This window comes from Schistocerca serialis, chromosome 8, assembly GCF_023864345.2.
Source record: "Schistocerca serialis cubense isolate TAMUIC-IGC-003099 chromosome 8, iqSchSeri2.2, whole genome shotgun sequence".
Lineage (NCBI taxonomy): Eukaryota > Metazoa > Arthropoda > Insecta > Orthoptera > Acrididae > Schistocerca > Schistocerca serialis.
The window spans coordinates 573554905-573576095 of NC_064645.1; the positions used below are offsets into that span (position 1 = coordinate 573554905).

Sequence of the window (21191 nt, forward strand, 5' to 3'; positions counted from 1 at the left end):
AGATTCTTCCGCAGCTGAAGAACACATTCTACCATGCTGCCATTCTGTCTCTGTCGCTAGAGCCAGAGAGAATGACAGTCTATGGAGTTTCAATGAAACCACTAAATGCTGATCAAAGATGGCCACCCTGCTACTTATGAAACTTCCTGGAAGATTAAAACTGTGTGCCGGACCGAGACTCTAACTCGGGACCTTTGCTTTTCGCGGGCAAGTGCTCTACCAACTGAGCTACCCAAGCACGACTCACGACCCGTCCTCACAGCTTTAATTCCGCCAGTACCACGTCTCCCAAAATCCAAACTTCACAGAAGCTCTCCTGCGAACCTAAGTCATCTCTCCGCAATATCCTTTCTTACATGAGTGCTAGTTCTCCAGTGTTCGTAGGAGAGCCTCTGTGAAGTTTGGAAGATAGGAGACGAGGTACTGGCGGAACTAAAACTAAAGCGGCACACACTGGTTCCGCCGGCCGCTTCAGTCCGGAACCGCGCTGCTGCTGCTACGGTCCCAGGATCGAATCATGCCTCAGGCATGGATAGGTGTGATGTCCTTAGGTTAGTTAGGTTTAGGTAGTTCTAAGTCTAGGGAACTGATGACCTCAGATGTTAAGTCCCATAGTGCTTAGAGACATTTTTGAATTCTGGTTCCAGACATTTTATCCCGCATAGACGAGCAGTTACGATAAAGAGGATGCCGCCAAGTCTAAAACTTGTTCGCTATGTAGCAGTAAAAATAATTAGTTAGATTAAATCTCGCTCTTTTCAGAACCAGTTAGTTTCAATATTGTTTGAAGACTATGAAAGCAGACATGAAACACTACTGCTGCACACTCACACCGATGGTTCTCGGGGAAAGACCTTAACAAAATTATTCGAACTAAGAACTGAATTACCATCTTTTATGAATGATATATCTTTTAAATAAAAGGACGTTTGATCGATGTGACTTGCTCATTCGGATTAGCTCTTTTGGCGGATATATTTCGAAAAAATACTCAATTACATTTATCTTTACAAGGAAAACATACCGCTTTCATCATTAATAACAAAATAACTGCCTCATAAAAAGATTTTCGGATTGTTTGTCTTGGCAAGAGAGCACTAGAAAGCTTTCTAACACTGCGTGTGTTTGTAGGTGAGACAACAGAATCACCAAATGAAATACTTGAAGAATTGGCCTAGTGTCTCCATGCTGTCCAATGTCACTTCACAATTTTTGGTGCAGGGTTCGTGATGAACGCCCTCAACTAGCCACAAAGTCTCTGACTGCTGTTCTCCGGTTCCCAACAACATTCTTGTGTGGAATAGGATTCTCAGCATATGAAACTACGAAGACAAAATTCCACATTCGACTGGACGCTGAACCTGGCACATATTTTCAGCTCTCTTCTGTCAAGCGTGACATTAAACAGTTGATTAAAAATAAAAAACAACTCCACATCTCCCATTAAACGGAAACGATTTTATCAATTTACAATGGAATCAATACAGAGTTATTTTGTGTACACTGAGGTTGTAGGGAAGCAGCCTACTCACGCCATAGTAAGTTCACATCAGTCTTTCCATTGTGTGCCAGACAGTCCGCGGTAACTAGCTCTGACGTCATAAAGGTTGCGCAATACTTTAAAAATCAAGTAAATAACCTAAAATGTTTCTAGCATGTCAGGAGTAATACTAAATTAATATGTGTTGAATATCAGTTCAATAACTTTAACCATTTTCGAAATTTGGACGTTTTTCTGTAAAAATCATTGGCGCAACAGAAAAGAGCTAGAGATTTAAAAATTTATACTTACATTCCTTTTCAATAATAATTTAATAGAAATAGTACTTTGGATCTCACAAATTAAGATTTTAGTTGAAATTCATAATTTTCTGGTTTTTGTCTTAAAACTTAAGGAAGCAAGATAGATTAAGTAGGCTAATAAATAAGGCTAGGATGTTTATATTTAAGTAGAATGGAGATCCGCTATAATCATAAAGATGTGAGAAGTTTCATTTGAATAACTATAAAACTATAGCGATAGCGTATCTCCAAAGGGCCAGTTCGGAGCTCGTCTACTGCGTGCAGTGTAATTAAATTAATTCTCTCGCCCAAAATATTTAACTTAGCCACGTCAAACTTTTATTATGATTACTTACCTGTATGCTAAATGCACATTTAAATTAAGAGCTTCATCGGCCATCAGCAAAAGAAGCTATGATTTATTCGGTAACTTAATGTGGTGCATTACTAGCCCAGCGGCTAGTTGGGAGAGCCGATTTGATCAGGCGTTCCCTTAGCCGTCCGCACCGCGGCTTTATATATAAGGAAGCTGCGCGAGGAAGCAAGGCCCCAGTTCTCTCCAGACGCTGAATAGTACGCCATCTGTGTCGGGAGTCGCGTCGCGTCGTTATCATTGCTATAAACAGCCTCGGATGCCGTATTAAGTTACTCGGGATACGCGTAACCATGAAATCATTTTCGAGTGAAGTGTTAATTCTGGGATGACTTTAATTATCGATTTTCAGTTTGCGTATGTCGTATTTTCACGTGCTGTCGCGGGACAGACATTCTACCATTATTTAGCGTGGCGTTTGATGAACATTATCATCAAATTATGGCGAGCATTCATTTAAACATTTGATTTGGACATTTACAGTTGCATCAGCGCATTAGACTCTGAACTGCTCTGTTAGTTAGATTTTGTTGATTCTTTTGTTTTCATCTGTGACTTTCAGAATACAGAACGTTTTTTCACGACCGTTTTTGATTATAAATCCCAGACAATCTCCTAATTCCTCAGGCTATAAGCTGTAACTATAAGTGTATTCTCAGATGAAGTGGGCACTAGGAATTCTAATTACAGGCTTCACGTTTTGCTAATCACTTTCTGGTTGCCAATATTGTAGTTATAAAGCCAGTGTTGAGAACGGCGAAAGACAGCATAAATAACATTCTAAATAATAGGAACTGGTTTTACATTCTACAAATATATATACAACAGTAATAAATTCCACCCGCCGCCCCACAAGGTGACAAAAGTCATGAGGTATCTCGTAATATCGTGTCGGACCTCCTTTTACCCGGAGTAGTCCAGCAACTCGACGTGGCATGGACTCAACAAGTCGTTGGAAGACCCCTGCAGAAATGTTGAGCCATGCTGTCTCTAAAGCTGTCCGTAAATGCTGAAATGTTGCCAGCACATGATGTTCTGCACGGACTGACCTCTCGATTACGTCCCATAAATGTTCGACAGGATTCATGTCGGGCGGTCTGGGTGGCCAGATCATTCGCTCGAACTGTCCAGAATCTTCTTCAATCATATCGTGAACAACCGTGGTCCGGTGACATGGCGCATTGTCATCCATAAAAATTTCATCCTTGGAAGGTTGCAAATGGTCGAACATAACCATTTCAAGTCAATGATCGGTCCAGCTGGACTACAGGACGCTGTCTATTCCATACAAACAAAGCTCACACCATTATTAAGCCACCAGCTTGCACCATTCATTGTTGACAACTTGGGGCCATAGCTTCGTGGAGTCTGCACCTCACTCTAACCCTATCATCAGCTCTTACCAACAGAAATTGGGACTCACCTCACCAGGCCACGGTTTTGCAGTGGTTCAGGGCTCAGCCGATATAGTCACGAGCCCCGGACACGCGCTGCTGGCGATGCCGTGCTGTTAGCAAAGGCACTCGCATTATTCATCTGCTGCCACAGCCCATTAACTCCAAACTTAGGCCCACTGTCCTAACGGATATGCTCGTCGCGCGTACGACATCTACATCCACATCTAGATCTACATCCACCTCTAGATCCACATGGATATCCTGCAAATCACATTTAAGTGCCTGGCAGAGGGTTCATAGAACCAGCATTACAATTCTCAATTATTCCAATCTTGTATAGCACGCGGAAAGAATGAACATCTATATCTTTCCGTACGAGCTCTGTTTCCCTTATTTTATCGTGGTGATCGTTCCTCCCTGTTGGTAATTGGAATTTTGTGAGAAGATCCCGCCGCAACGAAAAACGCATTTCTTTTAATGACTTCCAGCCCAAATCCTGTATCATTTCTGTGACAGTCTCTCCCATATTTCGCGATAATATAAAACGTGCTGTCAGTCCTATCTGGTAAGGATCCCACACCGCGCAGCAGTATTCTAAAAAGAGGACGGGCAAGAGTAGTGTTGGCAGTTTCCTTAGTAGGTCTGTTACATTTTCTAACAAGGGAACCTCCCCATCGCACCCCCCCTCAGATTTAGCTATAAGTTGGCACAGTGGATAGGCCTTGATAAACTGAACACAGATGAATTGAGAAAACAGGAAGAAGTTGTGTGGAACTGTGAAAAAATAAGCAAAATATACAAACTGAGTAGTTCATGGGCGTCATAGGCAACATCATGGACACTGTCAACTCAGCAGCTCCGTGGTCTCGTGGTAGCGTGAGCAGCTGCAGAAGTAGAGGTCCTTGGTTCAAGTCTTCCCTCGAGCGAAAATTTTACTTTCTTTATTTTTGCATAGTTATTATCTGTCCGTTCGTTCATTGACGTCTCTGTTCACTGTAATAAGTTTAGTGTCTGTGTTTTGCGACCGCATCGCAAAACCGTGCGATTAGTAGACGAAAGGACGTGCCTCTCCAATGGGAACCGACAAGATTTGATCGCAAGGTCACAGGTCAACCGATTCCTCCACAGGAAAACACATCTGATATATTCTATACGACACTGGTGACGGCATGTGCGTCACATGACAGGAATATGTTGTCGACCCACCTAACTTGTACACTTGGCGAATGGGTAAAAAGATTCTTCTACCTTGCCTGATTTAGGTTTTCTTGTGAATGTGATAATCACTCCCAAAAAGTGATGAAAACATAAGAGTTTGTCACATAAACTGAAAATAAAAAATTAAAATTTTCACTCAATGGAAGATTTGAACCAACGACTTTTCGTTCCACATCTGCTCACGTTACCACGAGACCACCGCGCTCCTGCGTTTCGAGTCTCCTTGATGTTGCCTATCTTCCCATGAACTACTCAGTTTGTATATTTTGCTTATTTTTTCACAGTTACACACAACTTCTTCCTGTTTTCTCAATTGATCTGTGTTCAGTTTTTCAAGGCCTATTCACTGTGCCAACTTATAACTAAATCTGAGGGGGGTGCGATGGGGAGGTTCCCTTGTAAGTGCCCCGCCAATAAAACACAGTCTTTGGTTAACCTTCTCCACAACATTTCCTACGTGTTCCTTCCAATTTAAGTTGTTCGTAATTGTAATACCTAGTTATTTAGTTGAATTTACGGCTTTTAGACTAGATTGATTTATCGTGTGACCGAAGTTTAACGAGTTCCTTTTAGCACTTTTAGCAACTTACACTTTTCGTTATTTAGGGTCAACTGCCACTTTTTGGACCATTCAGATATCTTTTCTAAATCGTTTTGCAGTTTGTTCTGATCTTCTGATGACTTTATTAGTCGATAAACGACAGCGTCATCTGCAAACAAGCGATGACGGCTGCTCAGATTGTCTTCAGAATCGTTTATATAGATAAGGAACAGCAAAGGGCCTATAACACTACCTTGGGGAACGTCAGAAATCACTTCTATTTTACTCGATGACTTCCCGTCAATTACTACGAACTGTGACCTCTCTGACAGGAAATCGCAAATCCAGTCACATAACTGAGACGATATTCGATAAGCACGCAATTTCACTACGAGCCGCTTGTGTGGTACAGTGTCAAAAGCCTTCCGGAATTCCAGAATTACGGAATAGATCTGAAATCCCTTGTCAACAGCACTCAACACTTCATGTGAGTAAAGAGCTAGTTGTGTTTCACGGGAACGATGTTTTCTAAACCCATGTTGACTGTGTGTCAATAGACCGTTTTATTTTCGAGGTAATTCATAATGTTCGATCACAATATATGCTCCAAAATGCTGCTGCATATCGACGTTAACGATATGGCCCTGTAATTTAGTGGATTACTCCTACCACCTTTCTTGAATATTGGTCTGATCTGTGCAACTTTCCAGTCCTTGGGTACGGATTTTTCGTCGAGTGGACGGTTGTATATAATTGTTAAAAAAAATGGTTCAAATGGCTCTGAGCACTATGGGACATAACATCTATGGTGATCAGCCCCTATAACTAAGAACTACTTAAACCTAACTAACCTAAGGACATCACAAACATCCATGCCCGAGGCAGGATTCGAACCTGCGACCGTAGCAGTCACGCGGTTCCAGACTGAAGCGCCTAGAACCGCACGGCCACACAGGCCGGCTATAATTGTTAAGTATGGAGCTAATGCATCAGCATACTCCGAAAGGAACCTAATTGGTATACAGTCTGGACCAGAACACTTGCTTTTATTAAGTGATTTAAGTTGCTTCACTACTCTGAGGATATTTACTTCTACATTACTCATGTTGGCAGTTGTTCTCGATTCGAATTCTGGATTATTTACTTCGTCTTCTTTTGTGAACGCATTTCGGAAGACTGTGTTTAGTAACTCTGCTGTGGCAGCACTGTCTTCGATAGTATATCCATTACTATCGCGCAGAGAAAGCATTGATTGTTTCATGCCTTTAACATACTTCACATATGACCACAATCTCTTTGGATTTTCTGCCAGGTTTCGAGACAAAGTTTCGTTGTGGAAACTGTTATAGACATCTCGCACTGAAGTCTGCGCTAAATTTCGAGCTTCTGTAAAAGATAGCCAACCTTGGGGATTTTGCGTCCGTTTAAATTTGGTATGTTTGTTTCGTTGTTTCTGCAACAGTGTTCTGATCCGTTTTGTGTACCAAGGAGGATCAGCTCTGTCGTTTGTTAATTTGTTTGGTATAAACCTCTCAATTGCTGCCGGTACTATTTCTTTGAATTTAGCCACATCTGGTCTACACTTGTATTATTTATTTGGAATGAGTGGAGATTGTCTCTCAGGAAGGCGTCAAGTGAATTTTTATCTGCTTTTTTGAATAGGTATATTTTTAGCTTATTTTTCGAGGATTTGGGGATTACAATATTCAATCTCTCTACGACAACCCTGTGTTCATTAATCCCTGAATCGGTTTTGAGGCTTGTTATTAACTCAGGATTATTTGTAGCTAAGATTTCTACTTTTATTTCACGCAGTGTTGCTTACCTGTAGCCGGCCGCGGTGGCCGTGTGGTTCTAGGCGCTCCAGTCCGGAGCCGCGCTGCTGCTACGGTCGCAGGTTCGAATCCTGCCTCGGGCATGGGTGTGTGTGATGTCCTTAGGTTAGTTAGGTTTAAGTAGTTCTAAGTTCTAGGGGACTGATGACCACAGCAGTTGAGTCCCATAGTGCTCAGAGCCATTTGAACCATTTTTTTGCTTACCTGTTAGCCCTGACAAATCGATGTAAATTCCGCTTCTCTCGGTCGTTAAGTGAAAGCCATCGGCCACTGCGCTGTCCGAGCTGAAATACAATGCCTGGAATGTGGTATTCTCGGCACACTCTTGACACTGTGGATCACGGAACATTGAATTCCCTAACCATTTCCGAAGTGGAATGACGCACGCACCTAGCTGCAACTACGAAACCTCATTCAGACTCTGTTAATTCGCGTCATGCGGCCATAATCACGTAAAACACACTTTGAGATGAATCACGTGAGTACAAACGACAGCTCTACCAGTAAGCTGCGCTTTTCTGCCTTGCACACGACTCTACCGCCGTTTGTATATGTGCATATCGTTATCCCGTTATTGTTGTTGCCTCAGTGAATCTTATTATTGTCTGTTTTATATATTTTTTGGAAGTCAGTAGCGTATAATGTACCTATTTTTGTCTGCGTTTCATTAAATGATTGTGAATAAAGAATGAACGTCAAAAGAGGTTTTGATTATTTTAAGGCTCCATAAAACATGATATTTCAAAAGGATTCTGTCACAAAAAATATTCGAGAACGCTGCTGTAGTGTAGTTCCTCTGTGTCGCAGGGGGCGTGGCGCTGGGCGTGCTGGGTAAGCGAGCGACCCGTCACGGCCTGTTCCCGGGTGTGGTGGTGAGCTGCCTGCTACACGTGGCCGCCTTCTGCCTCGCCTTCCTCAACCTGCCCGACGCGGCGCCCTTCAAGGACACCGAAGACCCGGCCTTCATCAACAGCAAGTGAGCCACGCACTCCTGTCCCCATATTCGCTGTTTCAGCTAAACAGATACACTGGGCGAAAATGCTTTCCAATCCTGGTTGGTAACTGTAAGAATGTCACCGATATTGTCAACGGAGGGCTTACACTGTCTGACCAAAAAAGTGATCGACCAAGAAGAAGAGGAAGCAAAATGAAACTTCACGCATTGAGATGGTAAATGTAAATGTCGTGTGACTAGGGCCTTCCGTCGGGTAGACCGTTCGCCGGGTGCAAGTCTTTCGAGTTGACGCCCCTTCGGCGACTTGCGCGTCGATGGGGATGAAATGATGATGATTAGGACAACACAACACACAGTCGCTGAGCGAAGAAAATCTCCGACACAGCCGGGAACCGAACCCGGGCCCTTAGGATCGACATTCTGTCGCGTTGACCACTTAGCTACCGGGGGCGAACATTGAGATGGTATGTGATGTTATTTCAGCGATTACAAAATAGTCAAATTTAAGAAGACGTTGGCAGTATGAGACCATTTACCAGTATGATGTTGCATCCCCTCCGACCTGAATGCACGCAATGATTCGGTTTAGAAGGGAGTCATAAAGCAATAGTATCCTCTCCTGAGGCAAACTAGCCCATAACTCTTGTAACTGGCTCTTGATATCCTCGATACAAGTACAGTGATAGAGTCGACACCGAAGTTGGTCCTACACATCTTCTATCGAAAACAGATCTGGGGATGTTGCTGGCCATGCGAGTACTTCAACATCACGCAGACATCTTACTGAGACATGTGCCATGTGGGGGTGAAAATTGTCCTTTTGAAACATGCCATCAGGATACTCTCATTTGAAAGGTAACACATGGGGAGACAGGTTGGGTATGGTATTGAAGCAAAGCAAGCGCTGTATCATGTGTGAGATACAGAGGGGAGAGAGTGTGCCGGGCCTTACCCCAGTTCACTGCTAGTAGCGCCACGTCACCTTAACGCGTATGCGCGTAACGCACAAGTATTGCACCACAATTAAGTATGAAATTGAAAATCGAAATTTATGTTTAAAACTTCGTTGAAATAGGGTTTAGTGTTATAATGTTCCAAATACCAAGTTTTTATGTTCTAGACTTAATAGTTTACCTAAAAATGCAGTTTTAAGAGAAAAAAAAGTGGCGCTAAATAATGAAGCTAGAAAGCCAGAATTTGGTCAGAAGGTACAGTTAGAGCTCATAAGTGGTGCAGGTTTCCATATAACGAAAATTAACACCGGAATCCACGTTCTTGGGAAAAATCAGAGGCGCTAAATAATGGACTTAGAAACAAGAAAATTTGTTTTGGGCTTCACCCCAAAAATAATAACTGAGAGACCACGTTAAGCTACCTCTTATAGTTTTTGAGTAATTAAGTAATAACCAATTTTGTAACTAAAGTATACCCAATCGTAGTACATTAAGAACCTGTAATTTTAATGATAAGAGAATTTTGGTTAAAGTGAATGGTAAAACACACCAAATGAAAAAGCTATATCAAATTTGAGAGTTGTAGTATTAATGGCGGCCGATATGTGTTAGTGAAGGTAAGGTTCAGAGGTAACGATCTACCGTTAGTTACATTATGAAATTTCTAGAAGACGAAGTTTTCATTCTAGCGAGCTGAAACTTTTTCAATGAATTCAAACAACTTAACTGCAGTATGCAGATAACCGTAAACAACAGATGTTCCCTCGGCCGTCCGCTCCGCCACCTATATAAATACAGCCCGAGAGGCAGTAGTAAGACTCACTTCGCATTTAGCTGCTGTAAGATCCACCTATGTTAAACGTCGGATCGCGCTCTGCCTCGGATGACGTCAGAGCGGAACTGTGTCAAAGCGCGTATTTTGCGGTAAAAACGGATGAGGACCGTACACTGTCCTGGATCGCTTAGAATTCGCTAGAGTGACTGTTAGTGTGCCGCCCGTGTGAATTACAATTCCGCATGGCAAGTGGTGGCTTTATTTCCATTTTTATGGCGAGCGTTTATTTTGAAAATTTATTACAAACTTTCATTGAGTAATTTTAGTCAGGGCGAAAGACAATCAGGTAGGAACGTACCGTAGAGATCGCCTCTAAGCTGCTAAATGTGCTGTTAGAATAGAAAGATTCGAACGGTTCTAGGCGCTTCAGTCTGGAACCGCGCGACAGCTACAGTCGCAGGTTCGAATCCTGCCTCGGGCATGTGTGTGATGTCCTTAGGTTAGTTAGGTTTAACTAGTTCTAAGTTCTAGGGGACTGATGACCTCAGATGTTAAGTCCCATAGTGCTCAGAGCCATTTGAACCATTTTTGAATATAAAGACTTACTTTCAATTTAAAATAGTGAATTTCCAATTGTTGTATGGGAGAAACTTTATGCATTATAATTTTGATTGAAATAGGAGGATAGAAACTTTTCTTTCAGTGGGGTGGACCAGAATGTGGCCGTGTAGACTGGAAACTAAGGTCAGTGTGTTTCCCTTCGCATTCTATCTGACCACTAAATTAGTTGCCAGGCTCACGTGAGAAAAACTGCTACAAACAAATGATTAACTTTTAGCCGCCGCCCCATAGTGTGCCGCTGTGCTGTCAGAGTTCTCTCAGCCGCTACCAGCCTTCACCTGAAGTCGCACGCGCTGGTTCCACACACATCGACGCCAGGAGAAACACTGCTGTGCCCCTCCAAAACATTGGAGGAATGGGACCTGTCCCCAAGTCAGCGCCATATACTGGTCATCCACGGTACTACAGAACCATGATTCATCACTAGACACAATGCGACGCCATTCTTGACCAGTCTATGCTTCTCACCCACTGCACCGCTCCAAACACAGCCGTTTGTGTTGCGGTGTTATTGGCAACGTGGCATGGGACAGTAATTCCCCAGTTCCACTGCCGCTAGTCTCCAATCAATGACACAAACTGGTTCAAATGGATCTGAGCACAATGGGACTTAACATCTGTGGTCATCAGTCCCCTAGAACTTAGAACTACGAGGACAGTTCAATAAGTAATGCAACACATTTTTTTTTCTCGGCCAATTGTGGTTGAAAAAACCGGAAATTTCTTGTGGAATATTTTCAAACATTCCCGCTTCGTCTCGTATAGTTTCATTGACTTCCGACAGGTGGCAGCGCTGTACGGAGCTGTTAAAATGGCGTCTGTAACGGTTGTGCGTTGCAAACAACGGGCAGTGATCGAGTTTCTTTTGGCGGAAAACCAGGGCATCTCAGATATTCATAGGCGCTTGCAGAATGTCTACGGTGATCTGGCAGTGGACAAAAGCACGGTGAGTCGTTGGGCAAAGCGTGTGTCATCGTCGCCGCAAGGTCAAGCAAGACTGTCTGATCTCCCGCGTGCGGGCCGGCCGTGCACAGCTGTGACTCCTGCAATGGCGGAGCGTGCGAACACTCTCGTTCGAGATGATCGACGGATCACCATCAAACAACTCAGTGCTCAACTTGACATCTCTGTTGGTAGTGCTGTCACAATTGTTCACCAGTTGGGATATTCAAAGGTTTGTTCCCGCTGGGTCCCTCGTTGTCTAACCGAACACCATAAAGAGCAAAGGAGAACCATCCGTGCGGAATTGCTTGCTCGTCATGTGGCTGAGGGTGACAATTTCTTGTCAAAGATTGTTACAGGCGATGAAACATGGGTTCATCACTTCGAGCCTGAAACAAAACGGCAATCAATGGAGTGGCGCCACACCCACTCCCCTACCAAGAAAAAGTTTAAAGCCACACCCTCAGCCGGTAAAGTCATGGTTACAGTCTTCTGGGACGCTGAAGGGGTTATTCTGTTCGATGTCCTTCCCCATGGTCAAACGATCAACTCTGAAGTGTATTGTGCTACTCTTCAGAAATTGAAGAAACGACTTCAGCGTGTTCGTAGGCACAAAAATCTGAACGAACTTCTCCTTCTTCATGACAACGCAAGACCTCACACAAGTCTTCGCACCCGAGAGGAGCTCACAAAACTTCAGTGGACTGTTCTTCCTCATGCACCCCACAGCCCCGATCTCGCACCGTCGGATTTCCATACGTTTCGCCCAATGAAGGACGCAATCCGTGGGAGGCACTACGCGGATGATGAAGAAGTTATTGAAGCAGTACGACGTTGGCTTCGACATCGACCAGTGGAATGGTACCGTGCAGGCATACAGGCCCTCATTTCAAGGTGGCGTAAGGCCGTAACATTGAATGGAGATTACGTTGAAAAATAGTGTTGTGTAGCTAAAAGATTGGGGAATAACCTGGTGTATTTCAATGCTGAATAAAACAACCTCTGTTTCAGAAAAAAAATGTGTTGCATTCCTTTTTGAACTGCCCTCGTACTTACACCTAACTAACCTAAGGACATCATACACATCTATGCCCGAGGCAGGATTCGGACCTGCGACGTAGCGGTCGCGCGGTTCCAGACTGGAGCGCCTAGAACCGCTCGTCCACTGCGGCCGGCAACCAATCATACAGGATGACACAGAATGTTGCACGGTGTACAATATTTGTTCTCTGATGGCAGTCGCAGATGTGAATGGATTACAATGTGCTTGGTATACGATATGCCGATCCTCCCTTGTGGTGATTGGAACCTTGGGAACGGATGTGCCTTCCCTATCGTTCCCATACAGCTCAGGCCTCCTGCTGTATGCTAGGTCCGGGGGATCCCCGACCCTATCTCGTTGACCAGCCAACTCTTTCATCCCTGTTCTCCTGTGTTTTAATCGCTTTTAGATTCGGTTCGCTTTCTTTCTGCCAAGCCATATTTATACATCTACATCTACATACATACTTCGCAATCCACCATACGGTGCGTGGCGGAGGGTACCTCGTACCACAACTAGCATCTTCTCTCCCTGCTCCAATCCCAAACAGAACGAGGGAAAATGACTGCCTATATGCCTCTGTACGAGTTCTAATCTCTCTTATCTTATCTTTGTGGTCTTTCTGCGAAATGTAAGTTGGCAGCAGTAAAATTGTACTGCAGTCAGCCTCAAATGCTGGTTCTCTAAATTTTCTCAGTAGCGATTCACGAAAATAACGCCTCCTTTCCTCTAGAGACTCCTACCCGAGTTCCAGAAGCATTTCCGTAACACTCGCGTGATGATCAAACTTACCAGTAATAAATCTAGCAGCCCGCCTCTGAATTGCATCTATGTCCTCCCTCAATCCGACCTGGTAGGGATCCCAAACGCTCGAGCAGTACTCAATAATAGGTCGAATTAGTGTTTTATGAGCGGTCTCCTTTACAGATGAACCACATCTTCCCAAAATTCTAGCACTGAACCGAAGAGACGACTATCCGCCTTCCCCAGAACTGCCATTACATGCTTGTCCCACTTCATATCGATCTGTAATGCTACGCCCAAATATTTAATCGACGTGACTGTATGAAGCCCTATACTACTAATGGAGTATTCAAACATTACAGGATTCTTTTTCCTATTCATCTGCATTAATGTACATTTATCTATATTTAGAGATAGCTGCCATTCTTTACACCAATCACAAATCCTGTCCAAGTCATCTTGTATCCTCCTACAGTCACTCAACGACGACACCTTCCCGTACACCACAGCATCATCAGCAAACAGCCGCACATTGCTATCCACCATATCCAAAAGATCATTTATGTAGGCAGAAAACAACAGCGGACCTACCACACTTCCCTGGGGCACTCCGATGAACACTCACCATCGAGGACAACGTACTGGGTTCTATTACTTAAGAAATCTCCGAGCCACTCACATACTTGGGAACCAATCCCATATGCTCGTACCTTAGTTAGGAGTCTGCAGTGGGGCACCGAGTCAAACGCTTTTCGGAAGTCAAGGAATATGGCATCTGTCTGATACCCTTCATCCATGGTTCGCAAGATATCATGTGAAAAAAGGGCGAGTTGCGTTTCGCAGGAGCGATGCTTTCTAAAGCCGTGCTGATGCATGGACAGCAACTTCTCTGTCTCAAGGAAATCCATTATATTCGAACTGAGAATACAGGGTGATTCAAAAAGAATACCACAACTTTAGGAATTTAAAACTCTGCAACGACAAAAGGCAGAGCTAAGCACTATCTGTCGGCGAATTAAGGGAGCTATAAAGTTTCATTTAGTTGTACATTTGTTCGCCATTTCAGCCAATAAAGTTTTTGGTCCCTTTTTCTTCGAAGGTGCTACTGTAACTGGACTACAGTATCTGGAGATGTTAGAGAATTGGCTGTTCCCTCAGCTCGAACAAGAAGCACAACAATTCATATTTCAGCAGGATGGAGCGCCATCACATTGGCACTTATCTGTCCGTAACTACCTGAACGTCAACTACCCGAGGCGATGGATCGGCCGCCAGGCAGCCCGTGACAGAGCACTTCATCACTGGCCTCCAAGAAGCCCTGATCTTACCCCCTGCGATTTTTTCTTATGGGGGTATGTTAAGGATATGGTGTTTCGGCCACCTCTCCCAGCCACCACTGATGATTTGAAACGAGAAATAACAGCAGCTATCCAAACTGTTACGCCTGATATGCTACAGAGAGTGTGGAACGAGTTGGAGTATCGGGTTGATATTGCTCGTGTGTCTGGAGGGGGCCATATTGAACATATCTGAACTTGTTTTTGAGTGAAAAAGAACCTTTTTAAATACTCTTTGTAATGATGTATAACAGAAGGTTATATTATGTTTCTTTCATTAAATACACATTTTTAAAGTTGTGGTATTCTTTTTGAATCACCCTGTATATTCGAGAATCTATTGTGTGTGCCATACTTCCTTGAATACTGGCGCTCTTGACTTTAATGGGTCAGGGGTGTCTGAGCAGTGGGTAAGACTTTTCCTGTCGCATGCAGAACCCCAGAGATTTGAACCTGCTGACTTCCCCACCTCCTCCATCTTGCTTTCATTATTGACTGTATAAAGGATGTACATTATGTTTTTTTAGACGTCTCGCTGTTACTGTTATGACTTTCCCGACTTCTCCACAAAACGTCAGTACTTGGAGTAGGCACTGTGACGCCAGGTGACGGTGTGGTGCGTGTTGCAGCGCCTACGTGGCGATGGCGTGCGCGGCACTGCTGGGTGTGGGGGACAGCCTGCTGGTGACGCAGCTGTACGCTCTGCTGGGCGGCGTGTGGCCGCGCGATTGCGCCTCTGCGTTCGCCATTTTCAAGTTCGTCCAGGTGAGCGCAAATTGTGTACCATTGAACGCACAACACATGCCGCATCTCTCCGTCTTTAAAGTAGTTAATCTCTGCATACATCATACTAAACAAAATGCTATGAGGAACATGTCATATCAGTTGCTGTTATACAACAGCACAACCATCAAGTGATCGCAATACAATTTTAAAATTAGACTGCAGGAAATTACTTACTTGGGGCTACAAATTAGTGTTGGAAGTTCAGTAATTCAAAGAGGTCCAAATTTCCAGATCGATTTTACTCTGATAAGCCAAAGGAAATGAATGAAAGAGGAAGCCGCCTGGTAGAATTTTGCACAGAGCACAAGTTAATCATAGCTAACACTTGGTTTAAGAATCATGATGGAAGGTTGTATACATGGAAGAACCCTGGAGATACTAAAAGGTATCAAATAGATTATATAATGGTAAGACAGAGATTTAGGAACCAGGTTTTAAATTGTAAGACATTTCCAGAGGCAGATGTGGACTCTGACCACAATCTATTGGTTATGACCTATAGATTAAAACTGAAGAAACTGCAAAAAGGTGGGAATTTAAGGAGATGGGACCTGGATAAACTGAAAGAACCAGAGATTGTACAGAGTTGCAGGGAGAGCATAAGGGAACAATTGACAGGAATGGGGGAAAGAAATACAGTAGAAGAAGAATGGGTAGCTTTGAGGGATGAAGTAGTGAAGGCAGCAGAGGATCAAGTAAGTAAAAAGACGAGGGCTAATAGAAATCCTTGGGTAACAGAAGAAATATTGAATTTAATTGATGAAAGGAGAAAATATAAAAATGCAGTAAATGAAGCAGGCAAAAAGGAATACAAACGTCTCAAAAATGAGATCGACAGGAAGTGCAAAATGGCTCAGCAGGGATGGCTAGAGGACAAATGTAAGGATGTAGTGGCTTATCTCACTAGGGGTAAGATAGATACTGCCTACAGGAAAATTAAAGAGACCTTTGGAGAAAAGAGAACCACTTGCATGAACATCAAGAGCTCAGATGGAAACCCAGTTCTAAGCAAAGAAGGGAAAGCAGAAAGGTGGAAGGAGTATATAGAGGGTCTATACAAGGGCGATGTACTTGAGGACAATATTATGGAAATGGAAGAGGATGTAGATGAAGATGAAATGGGAGATACGATAATGCGTGAAGAGTTTGACAGAGCACTGAAAGACCTGAGTAGAAACAAGGCCCCCGGAGTAGACAACATTCCATTGGAACTATTGACGGCCTTGGGAGAGCCAGTCCTGACAAAACTCTACCATCTGGTGAGCAAGATGTATGAAACAGGCGAAATACCCTCAGACTTCAAGAAGAATATAATAATTCCAATCCCAAAGAAAGGAGGTGTTGACAGATGTGAAAATTACCGAACAATCAGTTTAATAAGCCACAGCTGCAAAATACTAACACGAATTCTTTACAGACGAATGGAAAAACTAGTAGAAGCCGACCTAGGGGAAGATCAGTTTGGATTCCGTAGAAATACTGGAACACGTGAGGCAATACTGATCTTACGACTTATCTTAGAAGAAAGATTAAGGAAGGACAAACCTACGTTTCTAGCATTTGTAGACTTGGAGAAAGCTTTTGACAATGTTGACTGGAATACTCTCCTTCAAATTCTGAAGGTGGCAGGGGTAAAATATAGGGAGCGAAAGGCTATTTACAATTTGTACAGAAACCAGGTGGCAGTTATAAGAGTCGAGGGACGTGAAAGGGAAGCAGTGGTTGGGAAGGGAGTGAGACAGGGTTGTAGCCTCTCCCCAATGTTATTCAATCTGTATATTGAGCAAGCAGTAAAGGAAACAAAAGAAAAATTCGGAGTAGGTATTAAAATCCATGGAGAAGAAATAAAAACTTTGAGGTTCGCCGATGACATTGTAACTCTGTCAGAGACAGCAAAGGACTTGGAAGAGCAGTTGAACGGATTGGATGGTGTCGTGAAGGGAGGATATAAGATGAACATCAACAAAAGCAAAACGAGGATAATGGAATGTAGTCGAATTAAGTCGGGTGATGTTGAGGGTATTAGATTAGGATATGAGACACTTAAAGTAGTAAAGGAGTTTTGCTATTTGGGGAGCAAAATAACTGATGATGGTCGAAGTAGAGAGGATATAAAATGTAGACTGGCAGTGGCAAGGAAAGCGTTTCTGAAGAAGAGAAATTTGTTAACATCGAGTATAGATTTAAGTGTCAGGAAGTCATTTCTGAAAGTATTTGTATGGAGTGTAGCCATGTATGGAAGTGAAACATGGACGGTAAATAGTTTGGACAAGAAGAGAATAGAAGCTCTCGAAATGTGGTGCTACAGAAGAATGCTGAAGATTAGATGGGTAGATCACATAACTAATGAGGAAGTATTGAATAGGATTGGGGAGAAGAGAAGTTTGTGGCACAACTTCACCAGAAGAAGGGATCGGTTGGTAGGACATGTTCTGAGGCATCAAGGGATCACCAATTTAGTATTGGAGGGCAGCGTGGAGGGTAAAAATCGTAGGGGGAGACCAAGAGATCAATACACTAAGCAGATTCAGAAGGATGTAGGTTGCAGTAGGTACTGGGAGATGAAGACGCTTGCACAGGATAGAGTAGCGTGGAGAGCTGCATCAAACCAGTCTCAGGACTGAAGACCACAACAACAACACAAGCCAAAGGATTATGACCACTGCTCTCTGCGACGTTCGATGCTGCCTGATGCCACTGCGGGCAAGTGACGCGTATATAAACGGAGCAGACACAGACGCCGGATCACCCTAGCGAAGATGTGGGCTGCAAATGCGGAAGTCCATTGAGATAAGCAGCTTCGACAAATGGCAGATGATTATATATATGCACAAACAGTGCCCGAACTCTTACGGGAATCGGCAGTAAAGCCGTGAGTAATGAGTACGATGGGCAGGGGTACTGCGAATATAGTGCGGGACAATAAGTTGCGAATGTAGGTCTCATGGGAGACGTGCCAGACGTAAGTCCCTGCAGTCGCACTATCCTCTGTGTCCTCGGTGGCTCAGATGGATAGAGCGTCTGCATGTAAGCAGGAGATCCGGGGTTCGATTCCCGGTCGGGGCACACATTTTCAACTGTCCCCGTTGACTTATATCAACACCTGTATGCAGCCGAGGGTATTCATTTCATTGTAATTTCAGATTATTGTTACACAGAGCCAGTGAACCAGCATCTCGGAAACGGCGAAGCTAGTCGAGTGTTCACGTGCTACTGTCGTGAGCAACTACGGAAAGTGGTAGAAGGACAGTGAAACTACCACTAGGCGCTGAGTGGTTGGACGTCCACAACTCTTCACAGAACGTGGGGTTCGGAGGCTTGCCTGCTCTGTAAAGTAGGATAAATGGTCATCTGTGCCATTTCTGCAGAAAGATCATAATCTGGTGCACGCACAAGTGTTTCGTAGCACGCCGTTCATCGTATATTGTTGAACATGGAGCTCTGCAGTAGACTACCCCTCCATGTTCACATGTTAACCCAACGACTTCGTCAACTGAGATTCTAGTGGACACGGGACCGTCGGTATTCGATCGTCGACCAATGCAAAGGTGTCGGCTACTGGGGTAAATCTCACATTTGCTACATCAGGTCGATGGTCGTCTCCACAGACAACGTCATCGAGGTGAACGGCGGCTCGAAACGTCCGGCGCACTACGGACGCTGGCTGGTGGGAGCAGTATTATGCTATGGGTGACATTCTTCTGCGCTTGCATGGGACCTGTGATAGTAATCGAAGACAGCTGAGAGCTGCGAACCAACTGCATCCGTTCACGCTTGATGTCTTCCCCGACGGCCATGTCCTCTTCCACCTCTATAATTGCCCTTGTCTCGGAGCCAAAAGCGTGCTACAGTGGCTTGAGGAGCCTTATAGTGCACTCACGTTGCTGCCTCGGCGACCAAATTCGCCTGATGCAAATCCTGTGGAACCCATCTGGGTTGCTGTTGGGCGCCATCACCGCGTACGCTAATCAGCGGCCCATTATTCACGCGAATTTAATCATCTAATGCCACATACGTCTGCAGACCTACCAGCAAACTATCGGATCCCTGACACGTAGAATCAGTGATGTATTTCGTTCCAAAGACGGACAAACGATCAAGTAGTCACAATGTTTTGGCTCATCAGTGTACGTGTGATGCGAAAGATAATAAATAGATAATGGTGATACAAAGGTATGAAGGTACATTTGCTTGTTATCGCCAGTCGATATCTCGTTCTAGTAGATACTTACTAATTGTTGCGAGTATGCCGATTTTAGTTAAAACCACGTCTTTGTGTGAACCTGAATGCTTTCACACACGAGGACATCCATCAATGTGAAATTGGCCGTTAGAAGAGGACAGTACATGGAAAGTTAATCTCCCATAGTGACACTACCAGAATGAAATCTATAAACGAGTCCACGATCTTATCTGGCACTTAATTATCTTTTTTCTTCCGCGAACCTTTCAGAACTAGCACTCATGGAAGAAAGGATATTACGGACACATGGCTTAGCCACAGCCTGGGGGATGTTTCCAGAATGCGATTTTCACTCTGCGGCGGAGTGTGCGCTGATATGAAATTTTGGTAGAGCACTTGCCCGCGGAAGGCAAAGGTCCTGAGTTCGAGTCTCGGTCTGGCACACAGTTTTAATCTGCCACGAAGTTTCACAACTTTTACTTGTTTTACTCTGATTTTAAGTAGGGATTTTGTTATTACATACTGTATGCCAGGAAGTTTCACAACTTTTACTTGTTTTACTCTGATTTTAAGTAGGGATTTTGTTATTACATACTGTATTCTACTTTATGTTTTAGTGTAAGACACACATCTTAGTCATGTGAGACTATTTTAACTAACGATCATGAATATTCCATTTCAAGCAATGTAATCTGTAATGCCGGTCACTTATGAACCTCAAATTAGCATATTGTACCGGCTATAGATCATGTTCTTATAATTATAGGACCTCCAAGGCCATCGCTAGCACTCACCCATGTACTTAAGTGTACAAATTATGTGGCGTTGATAATTGTATCAAAATACTCTTAATCGTATGTTACGACTGTCGGCTATTTTATCTTTTCTACGTATCGAAAGGTAACCCCGTGAGGACTATATAGATTACTGAGGATGTTGGTATGATTTTGGTGTTCTAAAATTTGTTTTTTCTTTAAAACAGACAATTATGCTAAACAAGTTCTTGATTGAATACCGTAAACAACTAACAGGTGATTTAATACTACACTGGACAAGGATCCTGGGTGGCAGAGACAGTTTAACTAGTGGAGTGAGTCAAGTACTCTGGCCCTAAAAATGTGGGTAACGCAATCTGAACTGATCTGAGGCATGAGCAGACTTTGATTGATCAAATCTACTGTAGTTTCACTACATAGGTGTAGCTGAAAGCAAGTGGCGATTGAGATCTGTACGCCCTGACAATGCCGGAGCGGCAGTACGTTACCTCGTTTGCTTCGTGCCGCGATGTAACTTGCAGCTGGCGAGATGTGTGCGGCGGAGGTGAGACGAGGAGGCGGCACATGTGAATCCATCGCGGCCACGAAAGAAATGCAAAAATATCACGGTCTAGCGATCATTCAGGCGGATCCCAATTTACTCTCTACCAGAGCCCTGAAACCACGGTAGATTTCAGTGTGTGACACACTCGTCCGCTGGTAGTACCAAGGACCAATTTGGCTCACTTAATTGACAGAGCGAACAAGGATACCAAACGTCTAGACTGGTAAACCAAAAACGAATAAGTGCGCCCTCGGCAAACGAGTAGTCCGAGAAGTTTGAAGTCACGCTGTCGGTGCAGTAAGAACTTCACCACAGGCTCCCCAGTCTAAACTACTCGCAAGGGGAGACAGTCTCAGGACAGGTCCCAAGTACCAACCACACATTCCA

At 43.8% G+C, this 21191-nt stretch overlaps 1 protein-coding gene across 1 annotated transcript in view; it reads left to right on the forward strand.

Moving 5' to 3' along the window:
- Nucleotides 1-21191, forward strand: part of LOC126417129 (UNC93-like protein MFSD11) — a 187037-nt gene that overhangs the window by 154855 nt on the left and 10991 nt on the right. The window contains exons 7-8 of the mRNA XM_050085025.1: nucleotides 7954-8122; nucleotides 15145-15280. Of these exons, the coding sequence (XP_049940982.1) occupies nucleotides 7954-8122; nucleotides 15145-15280 (305 nt within the window). The remainder of the gene's footprint in view (nucleotides 1-7953; nucleotides 8123-15144; nucleotides 15281-21191) is intronic.